General features: G+C 36.6%; 2 protein-coding genes across 12 annotated transcripts in view; one reads left to right on the top strand and one right to left on the bottom strand.

Annotated features, from left to right (window-relative positions):
* Nucleotides 1–26,513, top strand: part of KAT6B (lysine acetyltransferase 6B) — a 104,518-nt gene that overhangs the window by 31,889 nt on the left and 46,116 nt on the right. For all 11 annotated transcript variants that reach the window (XM_085583490.1, XM_085583489.1, XM_085583487.1 and 8 more), the window contains exons 3-6: nucleotides 19,624–19,732; nucleotides 24,192–24,307; nucleotides 24,464–24,545; nucleotides 25,519–25,651. In XM_085583490.1, the coding sequence (XP_085439616.1) occupies nucleotides 19,624–19,732; nucleotides 24,192–24,307; nucleotides 24,464–24,545; nucleotides 25,519–25,651 (440 nt within the window). The remainder of the gene's footprint in view (nucleotides 1–19,623; nucleotides 19,733–24,191; nucleotides 24,308–24,463; nucleotides 24,546–25,518; nucleotides 25,652–26,513) is intronic.
* Nucleotides 24,422–26,513, bottom strand: part of DUSP29 (dual specificity phosphatase 29) — a 73,919-nt gene continuing 71,827 nt past the window's right edge. Inside the window, exon 4 of the mRNA XM_021549188.3 lies at nucleotides 24,422–26,513. This exon is cut by the window's right edge and continues 49,490 nt beyond it. The gene's annotated coding sequence lies outside the window, so the exon portion shown is untranslated.

Below are 26,513 nucleotides of genomic sequence, written 5' to 3'. Positions count from 1 at the left end.
CTGACCTCTTCTCTCCCAGCTTGTTCCCATTACACAAAACTGGTTTCAAACCACACATTTTTTCTGTTTGTGTACCTTAATAAAAGATGCAATACAGCTAGGAATTGCTTGATTTTTATTTAATAAGATGATTGTGGAGTCAAATTTAAGCCCTTTTACCCTTTGTGTGGGGCTTTTTATATTCAGTCTGTATCAACAACAACAACAAAATAGCCCAGTGAGTCGGTTTTGCTTTGGTTGCACTGTTTGGCATGTATTTGTAAGAAACTAAGCTGGAATCTCTTGTATATACAACTGCCCACATCCTCCTAGATCTCATGTAATACAAGTACAAAATATTATTCTTGCCTGAGAAGTGTACGGTGAGATTTTTGATTTGCAGGCTCTCCAGAAGTTGTAGACTTGTAGTAAGCGTGGTATGCTTTCCAGTGGTTGGGATGAAAATCTTTTAAATTTACATATGTAGTACATATGTAGTATTTACATATGTAGATTAGAGAAATACCTTTGAATTTTTGTTGCATCTCCATTTAATTTGCTGTCCTAAAAAGTCAATTCATACATAAGTAATTAAACCAGAAAAAATCAGACTAGGTTAGTTTGCTCAGTAGGAGGTGCAAATAATTTTACAACCTGTTTGTCATGACTGCAGCTTTATTTTCTAAAGGTGCCAGCAATTAGCTGTGTTGATTTAGCTGTATGCTTGGTATCAATAGCTTGCTCTGTGCCTACAGAGCGATCAGTGTCACAGGGAGTGCTGTGTGCTAGGATCTATCTAACATAGCTCTGTAACACCAAGCCCAGGGGGGACTAGCAGCACGAGCAGCAGCTTGCTTTTGACAGCAGAATGTCCTTGTTGCTATTGATTAGATTGTTCAGTGAAGTGAAAAAACATTGATCCAGCTTTAAACTGGTAGTTATATGATAATCCTTGAGATGAATGAGTATCAAGTGGAGTATTGCTGGGGGGAGGTGGCGTGGGGGGAATCCAATACTGGTTTTCTTGTGTAACTAATAAGAGGCTAATAAAACTAAATATATATATATATGTTTTATTATTTAGATCTACAGTAGATTAAATGCAACCAATAGATATGAACCAGAGCTTTCTGCACAACAGATGTTAACAGCTGTAAAATGGCATACTTCTCCTCTCTCTAATTTCCCAAATCCCTGTTCAATACTGCTCTCTAGTCTGGGCACTGGGAATAATGCTGATATTTTCACTGGTGGAGGGTTGGGGCATTGCTCTTGCAGCTTTTTGGTGTCTGATTAGTGGTTATGTTTGGCACTGAGCTGCTCTGAAATGACATGTTTTGGAGCGAAAGTCAGTTTGTGTTTACGTCCCATCTCATCCTCCTGTTACATCAAAAGCTATCTGTATCCTGTTACTTTTTCTTTGGAAAGCTAACTTATTTACTGCTTTTTTCTTTTCCTTCCTGAAATGGAGACTCTTGGGTGATTGTGGGGTGGAATATTAGTTTTGAGCTGGATCGCCTAACACTTGGTCTCCTAATTCTCAGGTATTATCAGGCTAACATGGATGAATGAGATGGCAGTGCTGGTATTAATGTTTTCTGTGGTTTGAGTCTGCTTTGACTTTTGCACTCAAATGTTCTACTTACATATGGGTACTTCTTATGCAGCTCCCTTAAGGAATGAGAAAGGCATCTTGAATATAGGGTGGAAGGGTCTTCTTTCCCAGCTGTTATAAATGCCACTGTGTGCTGCTTAGCCAGTGTTCTGGGATCAGTAATAGAGAATGGCAGCACCTTGGTGTTCCTGGCTATGAGTGTTCTGGTGCCTGCTCAGCCTGGGATCCAATATGATTTGGGTGACAGCATCTCTCAAAAGGTTGTGTTTGCAGGAGTGAGCTCTTGAATCCTTGTTACTACTATGTCTCACCAGCTTTTAGGGTTGTGGTACTAGAGTTAAGGGCCTTTTTTTCTTGCACTGTATACTTATTTTCTACTCTGTGAAGATACAGTGGCAGACACTTTGAGGAAGGCATCACATAAAGATCCTGTGTGATCTCAGTTTCTTTGTTCGGTGTGCTCTACAGAGCCTTCTTCAGATATATGCAGAGCTATAACAGTTTGAGAAATCATATTGGCAGAGCAGTCTGCAGGTCAGGCTTTTAGAAATGCCAAAATTCATCCTCCTCCTTGTGCACTGTTGTTGATTTGGGAATAAGGGTTCCTTCAGGATATAACAAGACCAAACTCTGCCCTACAAGAACATTGCAGTCTTGGATTTTCAGCATTATAGCTTACTTTGGGTGGGTCATGTTAATCAGAGATGATACTAAGTTCATGGAGGCAAAAGTGGTTTCAGTATTCCTATTCTACAAAACATTATTTCCTGTTTTCCTCTTGGTGTATTTCTCTACTGCTCTTTTATCTTATGAGATGTAATAATCTTTCAGGAAGGTTAATGTTGACAGAGCAACTTGTCCTGCCATCTCACCATTACTCTTAAATTTACTACTAAAGCATGAATGATCTTGTCTTATGTTTGCCTTCAGTCTTGCTTTATACATCTTGTGATCAGATTATTATGTACTTAGTTGAGAAACTTGAAGTGGCAAATCAATTTAAAGTGCTTTGCTGCAGTTGTTCTCAGTATCAAAATTGTGATGACATTGCAACAGAACCTGGTTGCAGCAGTTGCCTCCTTCACCTTATATGCAGAATTCAAGTGTATGTACCTGTGTGAAATATACAGTTTTCCCTTTCTCTTGCCTCCATGCTAATCTGGATGTAAACTTGTTTATTTGCCCAAGTTGTATATTTTGTTGCTCCAGCACAGTTTGTTGTATGTAGCTGGGGAATTTAGGGGACCATTACATTAGATTAATTTGGTGTAAGTTAAGCCTGGACATTCAGAGAAGTTATTCAGCTGCTGTATTTCTAGCGTCATTAAATATTGTAACTTTTGAGTTGTGGTTAAATTAGTTAGATGGCAGTGGTAAGAGTTTGCAGTTCTGCCATGCTGTTCCTTTTGCAGAGGTACAACTGAAGAACTACTGGGAATTAGGCTTAAAAACTATTCAGAAGGCAGAAAACTATGCAAAATACTTCAGTTATTTAAATTCTTTCTTATGGTTTTCCTTTCTAGAGGGGAGGTGGGTAGAGTATTTAGAATGAAACAGAGATGCACTTTAACTTTCAACATAAATTACATGTACATTGTAATATAAATGTATAGACAAACCGTTTTTATTGATCTGGTATTTTCAAGAGGTGCTTTCATGCAATGGGGAGGTGCACCTTAGAGCTGCATGCTGTTTTAAAAAGATACTTTCAAGGACAAATGTGTTTTCAAAAATATTTTTAATGGGCTTAAGATTATTGTACACATTTGTTGATATGCAGAAATGCTCTTTCTAGTGTTAGTTACTTTGTTTGCTTAAATAGCATAAGATCAGCTTGAGTACTTTTGTCCACATAAACTAGGTATGCAGAGATGAGTCGCTGTAGGAGACAAATGCTGGATGGTTTTGGACCCTGGGACCATATTTTCAGGACCCTGGAAAATTTCCTTTTCCCGTACTGTGGTCAAAAGAGAAATTTGGTATTTCAGGTGTCTTCCCTGGCCCTCCATCACATGACTAAATATTTTTAGCATTTTTTTATTTGTACTACACAGTCTATACAGTTTTTATGTGTACCTAATAGGCATTACAACTAAGTTAGAGTTTGGTTGCCAGGTGATCACTTCTCAAACTGAAATATGAAGGCATCTCCTTAAATTCTTCCTAATAATGCTGAATGAGTGGAAGGGTCAGTTTGAAAAGTTGTTAAATTTTTTTGAGGTAAACCAAGGTCATATAGTCTAAAACTGTGAATAGTGTATTAGTTGGTGGGTGTGTTGTCTTAACAGTAGAATTGCTCTAGGATTACTTTAAACTACTAATCTGATATCTAGGGCAAATAGTGAAGTTCTTTCAGAGAACTTGTACTTGATGTAATCTCTGAGCAGATCAAGTACAAATGAGTGCATGTTGCTTAACTCTGCTAAGTCAGGGCATGGAATGAAGACTGGCAATCACTTTTAAATTGCTTTATATTGCATGTGTCCCAGAAACTTCACTTCAACAGTTGCTGCACAGTCCTCTCACTTTTGTCTCCATTGTTCTTGGGAATTTGAGGTGGAAGAAGGTTCCATGTCTCTGTAAACTTAGTCTTTAAGCTGAAAAGTTCTTGATGGAACCACTGCTGCAAATGAATTGGTATTCATTTATTATGTTACTTTCTCTAAGCTGACACCTTTCAATGACAAGTGTGCTGTAGGCTTCTCTCCTTTTTCCCCTCATGTCATTTGGGGGATATGTGTCTGTGCTGACTTTGACACAGTGACTCTCTGCGCAGAACTGAAGACCAGCTGCATATTCAGCCTCAGTTTTAAGGGATAGGGTCAGAGCTCCCAAGTGCTGTGGTCTCTTCAGTGGTATTTAAGTGTTGTGGGAAGAGCAAAGAACTATCCTTAAGGTTTGAGTTTTTTTCTAAATGGTGATGCTTTAATCAGCTATCCAAAGACAGTGTGAAAGGAGGAAAATTACAGATCCAAACCAGAAACTGAAGCTCTTCATTGAATTATTATTCTAGCAGCTGTTTGTAGCTTTATGCAGATGCTTTCAATTAAATATGACTTAGGAAAGCTGTAAAAATGTCCCAGTACGTTGTTCAGAATTGTAGTGGAAATAAATTTCAAGTGGGGGAATGTGGGATTAACTAATGCAGTAAGAAATTTATGCCCCTGTATAAACAAAAGTTGCAACATGGATCTGACATCTTATGCAACTCTGTCAGGTGGTACCATTGTGATTTGTCTGCTGGTAGTTTGTGACTTTTACTTCTGCTTGGCTTCAGAGATTTTAGGCTTTTAGAGAATGTGCTTGTGGTGGTTGATTCAAGGATTTATACTTGAGAAAATCAAGAGGCTGCCCAGAGATTATTGAACCTCCATCCTTGTCAGTGTTCAGGACTCCAATATTGATTTGCTGTGTTTCCCTGTTGTCTGACTTGACATCAATTTATGTTTTTACACTGAATTTATCTCCTTTTATGGTGTGTCCAGAGAAGATTCAGCAGAGGTGTTCTGGGGAAAAGTAATTTATCTTAAGGTTTCCAGGAGTGTGTATAGGTTTGTGTGGAGAATACCTTTTCCCTCAGCTGATGACTTCAGTATTCCATTATACTTTCATTCCACCTTTCACCTCCAAGCAGAGCAGATTCTCTAGAGGAAGCTGGCCAACAGACCATGAAGATGCTCAGCAGGCTGGAGCATCTCTCCTTTGAAGACAGGATGAGAGAGTTGGACTTGTTGCACCTGCAGAAGAGAAGGCTCCGGGGAGAACGTACAGCATGTTCCAGTACCTGAAAGGGCCTATGGGAAGGGCTTTGTACAAGTACATGTAGTGACAGGACAAGGAGTAATGACTGAATTGAAAGGGTTAAGAGGAGGTTCAACTGAAATGGTCAGAGTAAGGTTTAGATCAGATACTAGGAAGAAGTCTTTACTGTGAGGGTGGTGAAGAACTGGAACAGGTTGCCCGGTGAAGCTGGGGCTGTCCCATCCCTGTGAGTTTTCAAGGTCAGGCTGAATGTGGCCTTGAGCAAGGTGGTCTAGTGAAACCCACACACATGTGCACACGCCCTGGTGGCAGGGGGTTGGAACGTGATGATCTTTAAGGTCCCTACTAACCCAAAACATTCTATGATTCTGAAAATTCATATGAGTAGTGCAGATGTCTTAGTGGAAGTGTTGATTTTTCCTAGAAAGCAGTGGTGGAGTAGTGACTGTACTCTGCTATTAACTATGATTATGGGCAGGGGCATCCTTCCGCCCAGGAAACAGAAGTCTTAAATTGTAGAAGAATATTCTTGTAATGTCCTTCCTCCTGAAGAAGATAAAATGCAAAAAAAAAAAAAAAAGTAAAAAAATGCTTTACTTCCTTGTGTTCCTACGGGTAGTTACTATGAAGAAGAATGTTGTCAGTGCATGAAAGAGCTCATAATTGAAGTTGATGTTTTGGGGATGTTACAGTGCTACTTCTTTCTCCTGAGCTTCTGGGAGAGAGATGATGTTAGGAAACACTCACAGAAACACAATATTAACAGTGGCTTTTGTTTACAGCTGCTGTTTTCCCTCCTGGTGGTTTATGATATAGAAATGTTCTTCACCTTGTTTCTAGTGTGGTAAGGGGCATGATATGTAACCAAGTTATTAGCTCTCATCAGTCTTTTCCAGCATTCTTTGAACAATGAACTTTACTTCAGTAAATAACTGTTAAAATTGTTCTCATATGAGTACTCAATCATTGAATTGCAATGATACAATTAAAAGGCATATAAATCTGCAGACTGTGTGGGCTGTCACTGATACAGGATTTGGAAGGACCTTTTGAGAGCCTTTTTAGTAATAGCAGAAATCCCTGACTTTGTATATCAACACTTCTGTCTGCCTGTATAGTCTTACTGTCTCAGATAGAGTGCCTTGGCCATGTGGGGTTTGAATTTGTTATGAGAGGGGCCTACAAGGATGAGTAAAAGTACATGCTCAAGAAAAATTGATTTTTGCCTTTCTTTATATCTGACTTTATTTAATATGTAGTTTGAGTTAATCAAGTATTAATTTATTGGCAGGTTGAAAATGTAGATCTGAGACTGTTTTGAAATATAAAAGTGATCTGTGCTTGGTAGGAGTGCTTGCAGATGTGTCCCAAACCAGAAATGGACCCACGGCTATTACAGTGAGGTTCCTGATCCCAGATAAATACCACAGAATAAGTTGTGTGATTTAGGTTTGTTTCTCAAGCTCTATCAAATATAATTTCCAGAAAGAGTCTGTAATTTTAAAGAAATAAGAAAGATGAGAGTGAGAAGTTAGTTTCAGTTGCTTGATATTTTGGCTTTTAAGCTTTGCTGTGTTTTGAGTAATAAAGTTATACAGGGGGGTTGTGCGATATTAATACTTTCCCCTTCCTTTCCCCCCTCTTTTTCCTACTGTCGTCATGTTTTGTCACTGTCAAGTGTAGATTTATTCAAGTGTAGATTTATTTCTCATTCAAACTGTTGTTTTTGTTGGCAGGACCTACAAGCAAGTCTGTGAAATTATGTAATGTCTGAAAAGTTATGTTCATGATTAATTAGCCTATCACAAAACTATTTTAGTGTGTGTGGAATAACTAGATCATATTTTTTATTTATTTGGCAGGGGTAGAAGGCACTCTGGTCAGATCAAGGAGCTTCAGAGTGCTTTGTATTAACTATTCTATACATAACCTGTTTACCTTTGGAACATGAAATGTATGTTTTTATTGGTCACTTAATGTGAACTTGTTTTTTTAAGGAAATGAGCTTGGGCTGCAGGTATTCCTTTTTTCCCCAAATTGTAAACTTTATAGTTGTTTGCTTAAAACTGAGCACCCTCTAAATGGCATACTCAAAGAAAATTTGCCAGAAGTTAAAAAATGGGGTAATGATATGTTATTTCTGAGCTGTATAGGCATGAATGGCACAGCTCTCATGGCAGTGGAGTCAGGATCTCAAGGAGAATTTGAAGTCTGGAGGGAGCTTTCTCTATTATTTATGCTGCAGGACTTTCTCTTTGCTTCCCCTCCACCAAAAGAATAAGGGTATCCCAGTGGAGCTAGGTTATAATCTGAAAAGTCAAAGGTATATATATATTGAACCTTTCAGATGTTGACCTATTTCTTAAGATTTCTTGCTAGTAATGAAGACCTCTAGGTTTTATTGTAAGCATCAAAATACAGAGAAAAGGCATCTTCTGTGGTTTGGGCTATAGAGAGGTTTTAATAGCCTGTTACTGAAGTGACATATTTTAGACAAGTAGTTTTCAAAACTTTTCCTGTCCTCTTTAAAACTTCTGATTTGCATCACTGAAGTGCAATTTCATAAATCCTTACTTTTGGGAATTTGAAGGAGATACTGTGCCCATTGTAAGTGTAATTACTAATTTAAACCAGCTTTGCAGTTAAAAACTGCCATATATAGTTTTTTGGTTTTGCCAAGTTGACAAAATTCTTTCTTATGGTGTAAGTGTAAATGCTTAGTTGTAAGTATTTTAAATACTTAAGGCACGAACAGACAAGAGCTGTAAAAAATTATTTTATTTAGACTATTAAGAAATAGTGGTATAGTCAATCTTGTGGTTGTGTCTCAAGATCTGCTATCTACTTGGTGCTTCAGAGTGGTTAAGGGAAGTACTTGGCTCATACAAGCCTGTATGGGAGCCTGAAATATATACTCTATAGGGGTCAGAATTGCAGGCTTCATTGCAAGGATCAGATTTTCGTTGTATTTATCTGGTGCTAAAACAGCTGAGTAGTGCATGCACAAACTGAAAAAGTGAAATACAAAACTGAGTTGTTTACTTGTCTCTTGGTTTTACAGGCCAATCCAGTCCAAAAGACTTTTCAGTGAGTTATACAGGGTAGCTCTTGTCATGCTGCTTGTCCATTTCCATTGAGATGCTGTATTTTCTCCTGTGTGTGAGGGAAGAGGCAAAGGAAACATCTTTGGACAGAAAATTGTCATGAAGTGGATTCCTGCAGTGTGTTTTAATGAGTCTTGTCCAAACCATGCTCTGCACTCATTTGGAATTAGATGAAAAGTGTTTTTCTAGTTCCACTGCACAAGAAAATTTGCACTAGAAGTAGTTTGAGTATTATTATTATAAAGTATTTTACTTTAATGGCCAGGGCCCTTGTCTGTGCATGATGCTGTAGGTACAGGTTATTCCATTGGTTAATTCTTTTACTGGATGGAAGCAAACAGGAACTGCTTTCTGTCAGAGATGAAAGGAGGTTGATTTTAGAAGACTTCAATTTCAAACTTGGGTATGTTTCAAGAGTGCTCTTAGATGGATTTGCCAAGTGATAATTTCTTAATTCATTCTTTCCTTTGGTTTTGCCTTTTTGTTGAAGTTGCTTATCACATTCTTTTGGCTATTGCTGTTTTAGAAGCAGAGCATAACCACTTTTGAATCCCCATTTAAAAATCCCTCACAAAATTACAGTTACCAAGCTGTTGATTTAATGAACTTTGTTATGACCTTTCTCCTGTCCTTTTTGTAGAAATGCTGACTCTAGAATTCATGTGTTTTCCCTGGGGAACATGGCAATTTAATATTATTGGTAGGACAGAGAATGGCCATATGGGCTTCATAGACTTTAATACTTGGAAATATTGTAGAAGATAAGCTAGAACCTGTGCTTGAGAGCCTCACTGGATTTGTTTCTAAAAGCTACATTATACAAGTTGCTGCAATTTTTTTTTTTAATTTCCCCTCCTCCTCCACAGTCGCCCAGTTTAAATGTAGTACTTAAGGCAAATTTTAAGCCTCTTTCCTTAAAGAGACTTTCATTTAATTTTATATAATAGGCCTACTTGAAAGCCTTTCTAAGAAAAACTGGTCTTCTGTGAAATGTTTACTGGCTTTGTTCTGAGCTGTTCAAGCTCTGGTTTAGATCACATGGCTGGTTAGTGCTTTATTATATTCTAAGGGAGATTATTTTACTCTATTTGTAAAATGACTTACAGTAATCTGGGTTTTTAATTATTAAATTAAAATTATGCTTTTTGATTTGGGGGGTTGTGATTTCTTGATAGTATGTTACTATTGAACATGATCTATACATAGCAGAGACTGACAAAGCAATCTGTCATTTATTGGAAGTGCCAGCCTCTTAGGTAACTCCTTGAGGTACAGGGCTACCATGCCTATTCACCTTTATTATCCTCTGCCATCGATTTCAGCACATGATCAAGCAAAAAACTGCTGCTCTCCCAAGTCTTGTGTAAAATGCACTGTATATGTACATTACGGAGCTGGCAGATTTTCAATGGCTTTGTGTTTTGGGCAATGGCTTGTAAAGGTAAATTTCTGCAAGTGATTGCAGAGTCTTGGCTGTTGAATAAACGGATTTTCTTCTCTCAAGAATAAAGTTCAGTTCCTGTCAGGGGAAAAAAAAAAAATGAAGCTGTTTGCATTTCATCAGCTGTTTGTCCACATTCTCTTGCTTCAGAAAGGAGACCAGGAATTACTTAATTTCTAAAAGAACAAATAGATAAATAAGTGGATTTTCATGACTCGTATTACTCAGCAGCCCACCTGGTAGAGAAGTATCTTAGTGTCGGTGTTTTTTACTAGATAGAAACCAGTGACTAAAAACCAAATGGTCAATGTCCAAGCTGTTGCCACTTGTTGCCTCTAAGATAATGAGTTTAGCCATGTTATTTTTCTAATACTTGGACCTTGGTAAGAGAAGTGGCTGTGTTATTTAGAGTGATGTAATTTATACTGCATTTACTCTTGAAATAAATTGAGCAGAAAGGATGTCAAGTTATATACATGAGTTAAAATAAAATACTTTTTTGTTTAAAAACTCAAAATGTATACAACAAAAGCAAAATGTATGTGCTCTCTATTTAAAACTTCTATTTCCTAATCATATCAGAAGAAGAAGAAATCTAAAATATAGTTCTCTTGTAATCCCGTATCAGGTTCTGGACTTTGTGGCCATAATAATTTTGCTTTGGTCCCGTTTTTCCCTTTTATGAGGCAACTAGGCAGGATATGTCTTGACTTTGTGCAGAAATTAATCTACTTCATCTTGGAGTAGAACTGCTTGTTTTATTTAGAATTGCATTTCAAACACTAGCCCAGTTTCAAAAAGCCCTGCTTCTGTATTTAGTATACTGCTATTCAAATCTAGATTGTGCTGACAGTAAATTTGCCCCAAAGAGTAAACTAGATAAAATATGCATATGATCAATTTAATATGCAATTAAACATTTTCCCTGAGCAATTAGCATCAAGACAACTAATAATTATCCTGTGCCACACTGCAAACATTATACGCATTTATGTAAGATGACTTTGGTAATAAGTTATGGATAAAAATATTCATATATACAAACATCTGAGTAAACACAATATCATAGCAATGAAGCATGTGCTTTTCATACTGGAGTTTATTTAATCAATGTAAAAACAATACGTTTCCCCAAAGAATATAAAAGTTGACATGGCCATGGGATCATGGTCTGTGAATTGCACCACAGCTTACCTTGTGGTTACCTGCATCACCTGCTTCATTCTAGTTGCAGTGAAGTAAAAGATAAAATTTGGAGTTGGAAAATGCAATCCAATTTGAACAATTGTATATACGTGTGACAAAAACCAGTGGATACCGTCTTTGGAAGTCTCCTAAGCATATAAAGAAAATAAGATAAAGAAGACATTGTGGAAATTAGCATGTGATGAGCAGGATTGTTGACAGCTAGATACATAATGCACTTTACCTCTGAATGAATACCTAGAAGTGTACTTGGAGGTGAGACTCGAAGGACATCTTTTTTATTATAAAGAGTGCGTGGCAAATAACAAATGTGTGATGCTCTTAAGATATTTAGATGGATTTAAAGAATTGAGTTTTGAAGGAGCTGGAAACTGTAAATACTCGTTACTTTGGGGGGAAAAAATTGAGCTACAAAAAAATGTGAAAAGGTGTCACTGGATGATGTGGCCTTCTTTCACTAGTGGTAGCTATGTAAGGAATAATAGCTTATGGATAATCTGCTTGGTTGGATCTGTGGCAGTGATTTCACTTTGATTGTGGAAGTCAATGGACTGTTTGGAGAGGGAATAAAGAAAAGCAAGCCTATTGTTGGTACACTTGAGGTTGCTTTGTGTGCCAGATTGAAGAGTGTAATTTAACAAACACAGGCATACAAACAAAAAGTCTTTTAGCTAAAAACTGATATCAAGATGTTTAGATTTTGAACCAGTTGCTGGTCTCATAGTAGGCAAGTAAGGGAGCAGAAAGGATGAAGTTTGGGATTAAAAAATGTTGGAGCCCATTAAATTTTAAGTGTTATTTCAGTATCTTTTTAGTGAGTCTGAAGACAGAAGTTACCTATATCTTAGGTGTCAAGAAAATGGAACTGAGTTACCTTTACATAAAGTCTGAGTTAGAAATGCATTTCAGATGAATTTCCTGAGTGTACCTTGCCAAAGGTGAAAGAAGGGGTCAATTGTAGTTGAATGTGGAATTGCCTATGTGCAGTACCAATGTTGCATGGTATGTTCAATTTCATCTGTTTGATAGAGACAACTTATGTGTGTATTCCTGAAGGAGCTACAGATGTTATTGCCACAGAAGCTATAACACAGCTGAAAAGTGTTAAAATAACTTTTGTCCCTTAGTCTTTTTGCTTCAAAACCATTGAAGATAGACTTTGAAGAAGGCTGAAAACCGCTTGGCCCAGGGTTATGTTTACACAATGTAGGTAATTGTCATCAGAATTGCAGGAAGATGGAAACAGAAGACTGCAGAGTATATAGGAGGTACTTACAGCTTGAGCTGTTGATAACCTGGTAAGCAAAAGTACCTCATAGTGACAGGTTCTGTAGCTGGGCTGTGATCTCAGATTAGAGAATGCGTAAGAGGGAATTCGAGGATTACCTTCTTCGTATACCAGTTATAATAACAGCCATGGCTCAACTTATTATTTAAAATCACTCTTACTATTACAATGGAAAGGTGAATACATTTTTCAATTGTTTAGTCCCAAGTGCAGAACCAAAACAGGAAATCTACAAATGAAAGAACAAATTCATTCCCATTCAGGAGGGAAAAACTTGCTTGCTTCTGTAGTGCTACCACAGTATGCTGTTACTGACTAGGGCAGAGTTGTGGTTTTTTTTTATTTATAGTAGCTATTATAGAATGATATCTTGGGTTTGTGCTGGAAATGATGTTGACAATGCAGGGATAGTTCTGGTTTTTGCTGAACAGTGCTTACACAGAGTCAAGGCATCTTCTGCTTCTCACACATCCCCACCCGTGAGGAGGCTGGAGGTGCTCAAGAATCCTGGGGGTTATCTAGGCAGGGCAGCTGATCCCAGCTGACCAAAGAGATGTTCCACACCATAAATGTTATGCTCAGTGGATAAAGTGGGAGCAAGAAGAAGGCAGTGAGGTACACCAACACAGCGTGATAGTGTTTGTTTTCCCAAGTAACAGATATGTAGGGGCCCTGCTCTCCTGGCAATGCTGAACACCTGCCTGCCCATGGGCTCTGGTGCATTGATTCCTTGGTGTGCTTTGCTTTGGCTATTAAACTGTCTTTATCTCAGTCCATGAGTTTTCCACTGTTACTCTTCTGATTCTCTCCCTATCCCCATGTGGGGTAATGAGTGAGCAGCTGTATGGATCTTAGTTTCCAGCTGGGGTTAAACCGTGGTACATAGAAATTAATGCAAGCTCACAGAAGGGATGCAGTTTAAATAAGTAAAGTATCAGAGATTGTTGACAGAAACAGTAGCCGGGCCTAGACATCTCCAAGGTTGTTTTTAGATTGACTTTAGTAATTCTGGACTATAGTTGGAATCTGGACTATAGCTGAATGTGACTATAGCTGGAAAGCTTCCCTTCTCTAAGTGTAAAGGCTTTATATTAATTCTGTTGAAAATGAAAGCTGAGCCTCCAGAGGACCAGGACACTTAGCTGTATTTTTGAGCTGCTGCTTTGCACCTTTCTCTAGATGTTTTCTGTGCTTGGTTTGGGTGGTGGTTTTTCAGCAGAAAATGAAATTTTAATATTTTCCATGAATATAAACTACAAATGAAACATGAGTGCAGGTTGGCTTATGCACAGTTAATTAAGTCTAAGCTAATCTAGTACTACTCTTACAGTTAGATGGCTTTGGGGTGTGTGAATCCAGGAGGACAGGAAGGGTTGTAAATTGACTCTTTTTGCATAGTTCTAGGTATCTCTGATGGTTACCTTGTATATCACAACGCTCCTGGAAAGATACCCTTTCAAAGTGCCAGGAGGGAGGTGTGAGCAGAGAAAGACACAAAGCTACTGTATAGTAAGGAAATGAATTTTATACAAAAACAAGAAACAAACCTGCATTCTAGCAGTGATGATAATCTTTGGGGGTAAGAGGAGAAGTTTCAGTCTGTAGCTTTTTGTCAATACATACCATTTATGCAGTTGATTTAAAAGTGTAATAAAGTTCACAGCCTGGTCAGTCCTCTCTTTTTGGAACTGCCCTTGTACTGGCCTTGGCTTTGTGCTCTTTGAATGCATAACTGTTACATTAAGGTTTGTAGCAGGTGTAATTTTTCCACACTTCTGCCTGTCAGGATGTGTTTACCATCATTTGAGGTAGTGTGTATTGTTTGCCATGCTTTGCAGACCTGTAGGACTAATATGGGAACTACTGGATAGTTAGCAAGTTGTTTTAAAAATTCAGAATTTAGTTTAACTTATAGTTCCTGAAACATGATGATTTTCTTTTTCAGATGTGGAAAGTAAACGGTTTTATACACATGCAGAATGGATGCAGGAAAGGGATTGCAGCTCAAAGTGCTCACAGAACCTTGTCTTGTCTGGGACCTAGAGCAGCTGCTTCGGTAGATGAGACAGAAATCAGTAACTGTTGCTGATAAAACTTTTGCTTTTCAAGATTAATACTTTAAAAAACAGTATTTAGAGATGCTTCTGTTAGTATTGCATGTTCAGAGACTTCTTTTTTTCAAACCATGGTAAAAACAAAATAAGAAAAAAAAAGTGCAGATAGTCTTCAAAGGTACTTTGTGAAAATGTAAGTTTTCTGAGAAAGCCAACTTGCTGCTTCTGTCCTTCTTTAGGCTGGAAATAGGCTGGTACCAGGGTAGTGGATCTGTATTGAAGGTCATGGCAGTTTCACTTTTCAGTAAAATTTGCCCCTCTCTCCTGGTAGCCCTGTATTACTTCCATGCTGTTTCTGTAGGATAACAGAGGATAACAGAGATCTAATGTTGGGGTATCATGCATAAGGATGTGTTCTCCAGCAGGTAGTCAGTCAGGTGATGTTGAGGTGGTTCTGAAAAGGCATGGAGAGGCAGTTGCAAATGGAACAGTTGAGGTTTTTGGTTTGCTAGTAAAATTTCTTGGGAGTGTGTGTGAAACTTTTAATTTTTTTTAATGTGTGTATAACACTTAATGAGATAATACTTAAGACTGTGATTGTGTGTACACAGCTAATGCCTAACAGTTTTCAGACAATCTGTTTAAAACCTCAGAGTGCTATAGCAATGCAAATAGGAATCTGCTTGCTTTGAGTGGGATTTATAGTTTTGGGTAACTTTGCATACTCAAAAATAAAGAAAAATGAAACTTTTCAGGACCTAATGTGACTACTTTGGGGGTGAGATGTTAGAACAAACAAAATGCTTTAAGAATTTCATGATAACTATAAATATAATCAAATAAGCATATAAATTCCACAAGCACAGAAACTGCATAAGAAAAAAATTGGTTTGGGCCTTAGTTCTGGGACAAGTTTTGGCATAAGGTAACAGAAGTTGAGCTGAATTTTTACCAAGGATTGATTTTGTGCAGGGGAAAAAGCCTGTTAGTTTCTCAGAATAGATAATTGTGAGTCATTAATATAAACAAAATAATTTACTGGTTGCATAAATTACTTCCAAGTCTTTCCTTAAAGATGGACACTGTACTAGTTTAACTAAATTCTAGCACTATGTTATTTCTGAATTAGTGATGATATGAAAGGTGTCCTTGCCCATGGCAGGGCAGTTGGAATTAGATTTTTGTTCTTTCTAACCTAAACCATTTATGATTCTTTTTTTTTTGTGGACCAGTCAGAATGCAGAATATGCAAAGACTGTGAGCAGTAAGGATCGTGGGTCCTTAATGTGTAAACTATGTCAAATAGTTAAAATGCTTTGGGGTTTTTTGGAGGCTCTAGGATGTTTTTTTTTTAGTTGGATCAGTTACAAAACACTTATTAAAGTCACTAAACAAATATTTTTTATTTTTAGTCTTTAGCTGTAGCACAAACTTTTATTAAACATGGTTTTTATTCTTGTGTTCTTTAGTGACTGAAATAATTAAGCTATAAATAAAATTTAGTGTACACACATTCATGTATTTTTAGTAAAAACTGTTTCAAGTGTTAGAATAATCACAATCAATTATTGTTTGGAATAATTTTGAAATTATTTATGTTGTAAAATTGGATTTTGATGGTGTTTTTTGGTGATACAATATTGTTATACAGTACATGGTTTTAACACTATTTAGAGGGTTGATGGACTGCAGTTGTTATATGTATGATGTTTTGAGGGATTGATTGACTATGGCAGTTTGAATGTATGATGCTTAAATAAGTGTGGTTCAATTTCTACTTGGAAAGTAAAATAAAAATCCAACCTGTTTACAGGTGCCGAGTTAATGGTCTGTTATTGCTCCATGGTGTGTCTATCTTTATTTTTTAAAAACCCAGTTTGCTGGCTGCTCTTTGTGAAACCTCAATTTCTGAATGCATGTTGGCATAAGGGATGAATTTTCTGTAAATTTGCTCTTACTGCAATTGGGAATACAGTTATTAGAACAAGGCAGTCTGTTGAATTTGAATGTTCTGTTTCTAGCAAATGAAATTGTTTCGCAGCTTGTCATTTACCTTATTCACAGAATTAAAGGGATGAAAAATTCTTCTCAGCTTACTAGTTCTGTTGAAGCAATAGTATGTTACTGCGTAAGAGTTATTCAGACCACCCTTGTGTGACAGAGGAGGCACCATACTCCTAAAGCTTTTGTAATGCAAATATTAATATTAAATATTAACATCAAAAGTATTACTGGCTCTTATGGTACAAAATACTGCAGTGTTGAATAAGTGACTTGAATAGAACTCATTCTGTAAGAGATGAAATGGAATTAACCTTCCTGAAGACGGATCATTGTTTTTCAAAAGATATGTGATGACTATATTTTAGAAGATAAACTACTCATTAGAAAAACAGATTAATTTCTCTTAGAGTTCCCTTTGATTGAGGTAGGAGTTGCATTGCTGTTTGGACTACATTCTGCTGCTGTTAATCAACAGCTGAAAAATTGCACTAGCTCCCCCCAAATTAACCCCAAACGCCCTTAGTTTATGCTAATTGAGACAGTTGTGAGCCAGAACTAATGCTACCAGTATGAATTCAGGCTTGCTTTGACTGTGCAAGCTAAAGGAAATTGAAATGATGTCTTGTTTACTGTGCTGACAGGAGTGTGTGTGTATTCATAACTTTCAGTAGTTGAGAGAACAGACCTGTAATACAGTTATGAATGTAAATGGCTTCGAAGAATATACTGGAGCCTGTGAGCTTCTTGGAAACTTGTATATGAGGTGATAGGATTTGCAAGCTCTTTGTGATTAGTTTTGCTATGGGAACATCAGTCTTTGTAGTCCTGAACTGCCAACAACCTTTGTCCTTTATTTTACCTTCAGGAAAAAAAAAGCGGGGGGGGGGGATGGGGTGGGGTCATGTTTGAAATAGGGAAGTAAATGAATGTTGGCTAATGGCCATGTCTTTTCCTAGAGCAAAAAAATATCTTGGGAAGATAGATGAGATTGTGGACCTGGATTTGAATGATGTGTGAAGCTTTGTACATTATTTATCAGCACAAACCTTTTTGAAATGGCTAAAGCACTGTTACATTGAAGGGAAAGATAATCGTATGGTTGCCAAGAGGAGATTTGGATTCTGCTAAAAGAATAATCTATCTTTTAAAATTATCTGTATTAAGCTTTAAGTAGCAGTTAAGAAATGTCCACATAATGCTGAAAAATGTTTTAATAGCACTGGACCCTTTTTCTACTGCTGATTATTAGCATAGTTTATATATTTTGGGGATTTTTGTTAGTATCATTTTGCTCCAGTGACATACCTGATGAAAGCAAAATTATGGGAAAGATCTGTTGAACTATATCTGATTGGCAAGAATAGTAACTAAATAATTATTTTTTATTTTATTTATATATACATTGTTTTTATCAAGTGAAAAGTCCTGCAAGTAATTGGTATAAGTTTTTCCACCTATAGAACTACAGGTCTCGTTCAATGCCATCCTTCTAAAACTGACAACACCAATAATGCTTCTTTTTTGAAGCACAACCATTTTTGAAAGTTGCTTTATAAGTTAAACGGTTGTTTTTATCCAAGTAGCAACTGCATATTCAGCAAACCAGATAATCCATAATGGAGACCTCAGTAAGACAAAAGACTGCAGATGGTGTTTGTTCCTATTGGTTATAAGGTGGCTACAGCAGTTCCCTTTTGTAGATAATGGAAGAGCACACACATCTTACTTATGATGAGTTCAGCTCTGCTTATCTTTCATGTATATTCTTTGGGGTATACAAGTATGTCAATATTTCAGTAATTGGATTGTGAAGAGTTGAACAGTGAGCAGGCCTGTTGAGGACTAAATTTTCAGAAAAAGTGTGGTGCCTTGGGGTATGTTTATATGGAAGTATGTTCGTGTCCTCCTCTTCTATGGCTAGGACAAACTTACCTTCCCACTGTCAGCATTCTTCATGCTGATCGTAGAGCTTAATAACATAAAAGTAGTTTCGATATTTCTGTGTTATATTGTGTTGAGATATAAGGGCACATCACCATGGAGCTAAATCTTTCAGAAGAATACCCTTAAAAATAAGCATTCCTCACTTCCCAGTTCTGTAATGGAATACAGATTTATAGGTCAGGTGAAGATAGCCTGCCAGCTTTCGAAGTATTGTAGCATAAAGAGGAAATGGAAAATGAAGGTAAAGCAAATAAATGATTGCTTTGATATGTTAAACTAACAGCACTGCCTACCTGAATCTGGAAGCTGCGAATTAGTGAAAGAAAGCATTTGAATCTGAGTTACTGTGATATTCTGTGCTAGAATGTACTCTGTTATTTGACTATCCCATTTGGGAGAAATAGTTGCATATGATTTTATTAGTTACAGACCTGCTTACAGATACTTGCATGTAGTCATTAATACATTAATATTTTGGATGTTGCAGGTTAGTGTTTTCTTTAAAGCTCTAAAATGTAAAGCAGAAACTGTATAATAAATATTGTCTGATACAGTTTGTCATGGAATTGATAAGAAAGATGGGGAATAAATTTGTATAAATTCTGAAGTAATTATGTGAAGAGTTCTGTGTATTGCTTCTAGATACTGAAAGATTTGCATGTTTTTTATTATGACTGTCTATCAAAGCTGGAACTCATCAGATTGGCATGAATGACCCTTGATCTGTTAAATCCAGTGCTTTTACCCTAAAATGGTAGTTTCAGAGGGGGCTATGAGTTGTATTGAATTTCAAAGTAATAAAGTATATCTTGAATTCGAGTTTTGCCTTGTGTAAAGGAACTACATTCATCTGTAACAAAGACTAGTTTAAATCTTGATCTTTGAACACTGTTGTATTTGAAGAACAAGCAATTGTGTTCTGGAGTTGCAATTGTGTGCAAGAATAGTGTCCCAAGTTCTAATTATTCCTTGTGTTTGTTAACACTGCTCTTGTGTTTGACACATTTACATGGATTAATACACAGGGTGCCTTATTATGGGCCAACTTGAAGTTCATGAAGTATCCAAGTTAAGATAAAAACTTTGTAACGAAGTTAGTAAAGTGGACATTTGGCTTGCCAATTAGTATGTGGTACAACAAAATACCAAGTAAAAGCCTTGGAGGCTGGTGGGTTTTGGTTTGGGTTTTTTTTGTTACCTAACTGTCTGTTTATTTTTAAATCTAGCCACGAGCTGATCCCATCCCAATATGTAGCTTTTGCTTGGGAACAAAAGAATCAAATCGTGAAAAAAAGCCAGAAGAGCTCTTGTCTTGTGCAGATTGTGGCAGCAGTGGTAAGTTGGCTGGATTTACAAATACTAGAAATGTTTGTTTTAGTATGTCTTCTAAAAAATATTTTAAACTTTGAACCTTATCTTCTCTTTGAACAAACATAAATCAAGAACTGAAACCAGGGGGACAGAAGAATTTGTTGTTGTTTTTCTTGATTTGTCAGTTTTGTTCTTGTTTAGTTTTTTAAACTAGAATTTTGTCATCTTTGTAATTAGGATAATTATAAATAAGAGGTATGAATTCATCTTTATGTCAAAATATAGATCTGCTGAGTTAATTAAGAGGGGGACCACACTTTCACAATACAAGAATTCAGTTATTGTTTGGGATTTATGTTGGCTCTGAAAACTCACGTTTTGCATTGTGACATCAAATGATGATCAAGAATTTTGCTTACGCAGATTTACAACATGTCAGAAGCTGAGAAATAATCATATGAATTAAGACCATGTAGCAGCCTTTGCTGCTGCACATTTGTGTATCCAGTTCATTTTTATATAAAATTATTGTGTGAATAATGTTTTAGATAACATACCACATGAGGTGGGCAGCCGGTTACTAGTCAGGCACAAGATAATGACACTACTGATTGCATGTACCTTTCTCCTGTGTGTTGGGGCAGCTCTTGCAGACTCTGTGGCTGTTCCTAATGCAGGTGCTTCTCTTCTCTGTGCTGACCAGTGCTGGGGCCTGAGGCAACAGCCTGAACTTGTGTCAGGGGAGGTCTAGGAAAAGTTTCTTCACCCAGAGCGTGGTTGTGCACTAGAACCGGGTCTCCAGGGCGCTGGTCACTGCACCAAGGCTGACAAAGCCTCAAGAAGCATTTGGACAATGCTCTCAAGGCACATGGTGTGGCCCTTGGGGATGCCCTGTGAAGGGCCAGGAGTTGGACTTGATAATCTTTTTAGGTCCCTTCCAGCTCTGGAGATTCTGTGCATCTGGAGTTCCTGAATATCATCATTTTTTAGATATGCTGATGGTAGCTATGGCAGTTCTCAGGGCAGGCTACACCAGTACTTGAGTAAAAACAAAACAGTATGGATAAAAACATGCTTTCAGTTAATCAGGATATGTTGTTGTCTCCTTCTCAATAATCATGCTGATAGTTGTGTTGTATTTTAACCAGTATATTTTTAAATATATTTTAGCCAGTTATTACATGCTGAAATAAGAAAATGACTCATAAATTTTAAATTGTCTTCCTTTAGTGGTTTACAGGTTTTCTCTATTTTCAAATCTGTTTTCTAATACTTGAAAAATTAATACTGGGTTAGACTCTGCTGCACAGAGTTTACATTTATCAGGTGAGCTTAGATATCAGCTACTCTTCTGTTGTGTAATAATTCCCTGGTGAGTCTTAAGACACTTTAGAACTGGAAGTCTTGACTTTCATGGATCAGCTTCTATTTGACTTAACACAGATACATTCTCTCTGCCTCATTAAGACTAAATTATCTTTAATTAGCTCCTCAGATGTATCAGATATAAGGAATGAAATGGTGAGACTGCCAATCAGTTTGCTGGATGGTTAAACTTTAGCTACTGATGCCTAACTAAAATACAAAACAATTTCAGTGCAATTTATAAATAACAAAACTTCACTCAAGTGGAGTTTTATTGTAATTGGATTTGTAATTTTGCACATTGCAGTGTCTCTCAAAGCTAGTCTTGCTGGCTAACAAATAGAAAAGAAATTGCATGTTGTGCACAGCAAGCAAATTGTTCAGTTGATCAGAGATTAAATTGCAGTGCCCACTACTGGCATGCCTGTTTTCCCTTTTTGTTTTTGTGTCAAGTCGCTTTTGTCTTTTCAGGTAGTGCCTCTGCATTCTGAGAGCAGAAACTAACGGGATAACTAACTACACATTTTTGTGGTATCTGGGTAGTAGAAATGAAGTGCATTGCTATGTCAGTTGGCACAGAGGATTTTCTCAAGAAGTAAGATGGGGGATGTCAGACGTGAGAAAACAAATCCCATTGCAGAAGCAGTCATAGTTTCTCTGGTTTTGGTTGGATTTTGTGGTTTGCCTTTTTTTTTTTTTCTCCTGCTTTTTTCCCTATCTCTTGATTTTGAAAAGTCAATACACTTGAGAGCTAAAATTGAACTTTTCTTCTATTTTTCCAAACAAGATGTGCAGAAGCAATTAAAGATTAATGCTGCTGACAGATTTTTATAAGGGTTTGAAGTTGTAGAATGAGGGGAAAAAATTGAGTGACTGGAGAATTATAATAAATATTTTTTAAAAGGGGCAAAAATAGCAAAAGGTAGAATACCTATGGGTATTCTCCTTCCAACTGTATGTTATCCTGAGGAGGCAAGAGGGTTATTGATCAAAGATGGGAAGAGAAGACTGGAGAGCAGAGCAACAGAGATACTGGACTCAGAAGAAATAGGAACTGAAAATATTTGGAAAGAACTGGGCAGAGATTGCTTTTAGATGAGATTTAGGGTATGCTTTAGTAATAATGGAATATAGAAATTGTTTTAATTATTGTTGTCTGTTTAAGGATATTGGTTAGTTGGATAAAATGAACTGCTAAGATAACTTGTATGTAGAAAAAAAACTTGCAGCTCAAGGATTTGGAATTGCCGTCATGTTTAATACCAATGGAATATTTTTCTTGAATTTTTATTTGATAATAAAATTTAGTCATTAAAGAAATGCGTTAAGCTGTGTAATTGCTTGAATGAGAAATGTTCCATTGGTAGATAAGAGATACAGAATAACACAGTTACACTTAATTTGTTCAAGCAGTGGTTGCCAACCAGTGAGAATGGATGTTTCATATGTTTATACATCACAGTTATTTATATAAAACAAAATTAAAATCAACAGTTTTAACTGCAACTTACTTGCTCCTTTAAATAGATCACTTCTGTGCAGGGTAGATAACTGGGATTAAATATACTTACATGGAGGTGATTGATTTATGACTATGCTTTAATGTGTTAATAGGATTGTTAAATCATAGTTGATAAAATAAGTTGTTATGTGATATTGATTATTAATATCAGCCTCTCTATAGGGTTTCATTGAAGGGAATAGTATCTCATTGAACTCATCACTGCTGTTATAGTATATTTGTCATATTCTTGAAAGTGTATACTCAATTTTAACCAAAAAAAAGTTGGTATATTTTAAACTGTATGCTAAGAATCAAATGGTTATGCTTTTTCAATGTTTTTCTGAAACTACTCTTTGAATTTATTATTGATTGCTCCTTCTTAATATATTATATCCCTGCATTTTATTTTGAGAAAATGCAGAATTCAAATTGTCTTTGAAAGTTTAATAATAAAGTGGTTTAAGGCTTGGATAAATAGAATAAAGGGAAGTAAAATCTGAAATTGTCACTTATTCAGGTGACTTTTGCATTCCAGCAGTCTTTGCCATTCATGCCTCAGTCCATTAGGAGATGAAAATAGCAAATGTTCATAGATTAGATTGTATTTTTATTTGTGGTGTTTTAGCTCAGTCCTGGACTGAGAAACAGTTCACAAAGGAAGTCTGAATCACTGTAACTACAGCATTACCTAGAAGAAAGCACTCATTCCAACTCTGACAGTGAGAAGAAAGCACCTTTGATGCTTGCCACATCACTGCAGCCATTTATAAGTGCAGCATGGCATCAGGGATTCTTCTCTCTGACAACTTCTGAGTTTATATTCATGACAGATAATCTCTGAATATAATACTATCATAAAGTGTTTCCCTGGGAATGCTTATCCCTTCCTATACAGCAGTGCTTTTATCTTTTCTGGATTAGGGCTATGCTCTGAGGTTGTTGAAGACATGAAAAATCACTGCCAGTATTGCCTCAGGTGCTGGATGTGTTCAGTTGCCTGGTATCTTTTGTTAATTGGAAGTCATGTAGGCCTTCAAGACTACTGTGAAAGGATGGTCCCGCCAAGGAATTTTTGTGTTTTGTGGGAGGTGGTAGTTCAATGTTCCACACCAGCCCCCTCAATTTTAAACTTTGTATTGCAATATGTTTTCCTTTTACCAATTGCCAAATTCATTTTTTCCTCTTTTTATTATGCTGAAATTGTTCTTTGCTTATAATTAAATAAGTTGAAATAAAAAACCACGTAGTTTGACTCTTCAGTTTCTCTAGTAGATACTTACTATAGTTAGAAAAATAATGAATGCAGTTTTATCTGAAGATTTCCTCTGTTTATTTTGCACTGCTGTGAAAGGGGAATATGGTCAAGTTTATAAATACACTTTTTTCAGAACCAATGACAGTATAATATGCCATGGAAATAACCTAGTGAAAATAAAAAGTTCCGTTTTAGTGCTTACATAGACCATTCACAGTCAGTTACAGTAAAAGTCAATTTTCTACCTGTCTTCATGAATGGGTTTCATGATAATTATTCTGTGTATTTGTCAATACATCAAAATTCAGTCTAACCAATCTTAAATCTCAACCTCTCAACAATATTTTGGTATTTTTTAGGACATCCATCATGTTTGAAATTCTGTCCCGAGTTAACAACAAATGTGAAGGCATTGAGGTGGCAATGTATTGAATGCAAGACATGCAGTGCATGTAGGATCCAAGGCAAAAATGCGGTAAGTTAGACTTGTTCAGTGTTACTTGACTTCTTTTGTTTATAGTAGCTTTATAATTAGCACATGTCCAAATGCAAATAATTGATGTACAATTTTAAACAACGCTACATTAAGTCTTTTTTCCTTTTCTCCACCCCCTCATCCTTGCCCTGCCAGGATAACATGCTTTTTTGCGACTCCTGTGATAGAGGGTTCCACATGGAGTGCTGTGACCCGCCACTATCCCGAATGCCAAAAGGTGATCTTAAAAATCCTTTCAATGAAAGTGCTTTCATTTGCAGTCTTGTATTAAGTGACCAAAACCTGTTGAGCATGATATTTTTGTTTTTCTTTTCAATGGTAAATAGTACAATTTCATTCATATCAACGGAAATTTGATATGGGGAGTTTTTTCCTCCGGAAAATAATAAAGGTCTGCATATAGTTCACCAGGTGAATTCACTGTGTAATGAGTTATTGCCCAGTTTATTGAAGGTGAAATTTTAGAAAGGCTGTTTAAATGCTTGGTAAATATACACTGACAAAGAAGTTCTTGGAACATGTAGAAGAGACTCTTCTTGCCTTTTGTAGGAGTAATTGGAAAAACAAGCCAACAAAACACATGGGTTTTCAGGTTCTCTGATCTCTAGATTTTTGACCTATGGCACCTCTCGCTTTTGCTCTTCTATCCTTATGGCTTTCCCTACCTAATGTTACATTAAAGACTTTCTTCAGTTCTTCCTCTCCTAGTCCCTAACCTTATCTACATTAAATGTTTAGACATGGCTATATAATATTAAAACGATGCTAAATTCAAGTTGTGTATTAAAACAAATATATCTAGGTGTGAAGTAGTATATTCCTTAGCATGCTCTACCCTAATGGCTTTGTAACACACGTGTAATTTTTTACCCTGTCTTAATTCTGTCTAGAGAAAGATCTAGGTAGTATAAGGAAGGACAAGCTAGAACAGAAATTCTTCTACGAACCTAATTGCTCATAATCTTTTCTGTGATTCTTGTTGCCTCTTGTATCCCCCTTTCCATGAGGACTTTGCTTTTAAAAATTTCAGAGTATAGAGGTGGATCACCTTTTTGTCCACTTTCCCTTGCCTATGTCCTGTTCAAGAGATAATTTGCTGACTTTGTATATACTTGGTATGTATCTTGGTACACATCTGCAGTACAGAGTAGATAAACTGTGTACAGCTAAACACTTCTTCCTTTATATAGGGATGTGGATTTGCCAGGTCTGTAGACCAAAGAAGAAAGGGAGAAAGCTGCTTCATGAGAAAGCTGCGCAAATAAGGAGACGATACGCAAAGCCTATTGGACGACCGAAAAATAAATTAAAGCAACGAATGTTGTAAGTTTCTCTTGGTTTTTTATTTCTTTAGAAGTTTTGGAGAATGTAATCAGATAAAAGTTTGATATAGGTTTAGGCACCATTTTTAACTCTGTTCCAAATTGGAGAAAATAGATAACGAGTGATTTTGTATTTACCTTTCAGCCCAATGTTCAATAACTTCTAAATTATAGTAGATGCTTTTGGTGTCCTGTCAGGTGGTGATAAAAAAATTAGTGTAACTTTTCAGATCATGTAAGTTTTTATAAAAAATTGTACCTGTAGCAGATGCAAATGAACTTCTGTATAATAACAAATGCCACAGCTGTCTTTCAAGTATAGCTTCAAATAATTGTAGTACCTAAAAAATGCAAAGTGGATAATATCAAGCTATCAGGAGACCGTTCTGCTCAAAGAGCTGTTTGGCAAATGTATTAAAATTACTTTGTTAGTATCAGCTCACCAAACCTGTTCCAAAAAGCAAACTGTGTAAGTGACAGAGAAGTTCTGTTTTCAGTGGTACTCTGGAAAAGATTATTTCTTGAATTCTGCTGTTAACCTGCTACCAGGTTCTAGGAAAAGAGATGGCTATTCTTCTTGCTTCTCAGGACTGTGTTTATCTAAAACAAGAGTGTGCTGTAATTTTTTTTTAGCAACTGTCTTCCCAGGAAACACTGTAATTGGACGTTTTAAGTGTTGGTTAGAGGGCTGTTTAAGTAGTGTTCAAATACTGAGTTGATGTTACACTGAGTGTTAAATAGAAACAGATTCTGTGTCAGCTGCAGTAGCATGTTGCCCTCTCTCATGTGTTCCTATCCAAGTACACTTTTTTTCACCCCTATTTAAGCATTATTTAACTATTTGGCTATGTCAGCTGAGCAGC

Source organism: Lonchura striata, chromosome 6, assembly GCF_050655825.1.
Source record: "Lonchura striata isolate lonStrDom1 chromosome 6, ASM5065582v1, whole genome shotgun sequence".
Taxonomy (NCBI): domain Eukaryota; kingdom Metazoa; phylum Chordata; class Aves; order Passeriformes; family Estrildidae; genus Lonchura; species Lonchura striata.
The sequence above is the reverse complement of the archived record's forward strand: the minus strand, read 5'-3'. Positions and strand labels throughout refer to the sequence as shown.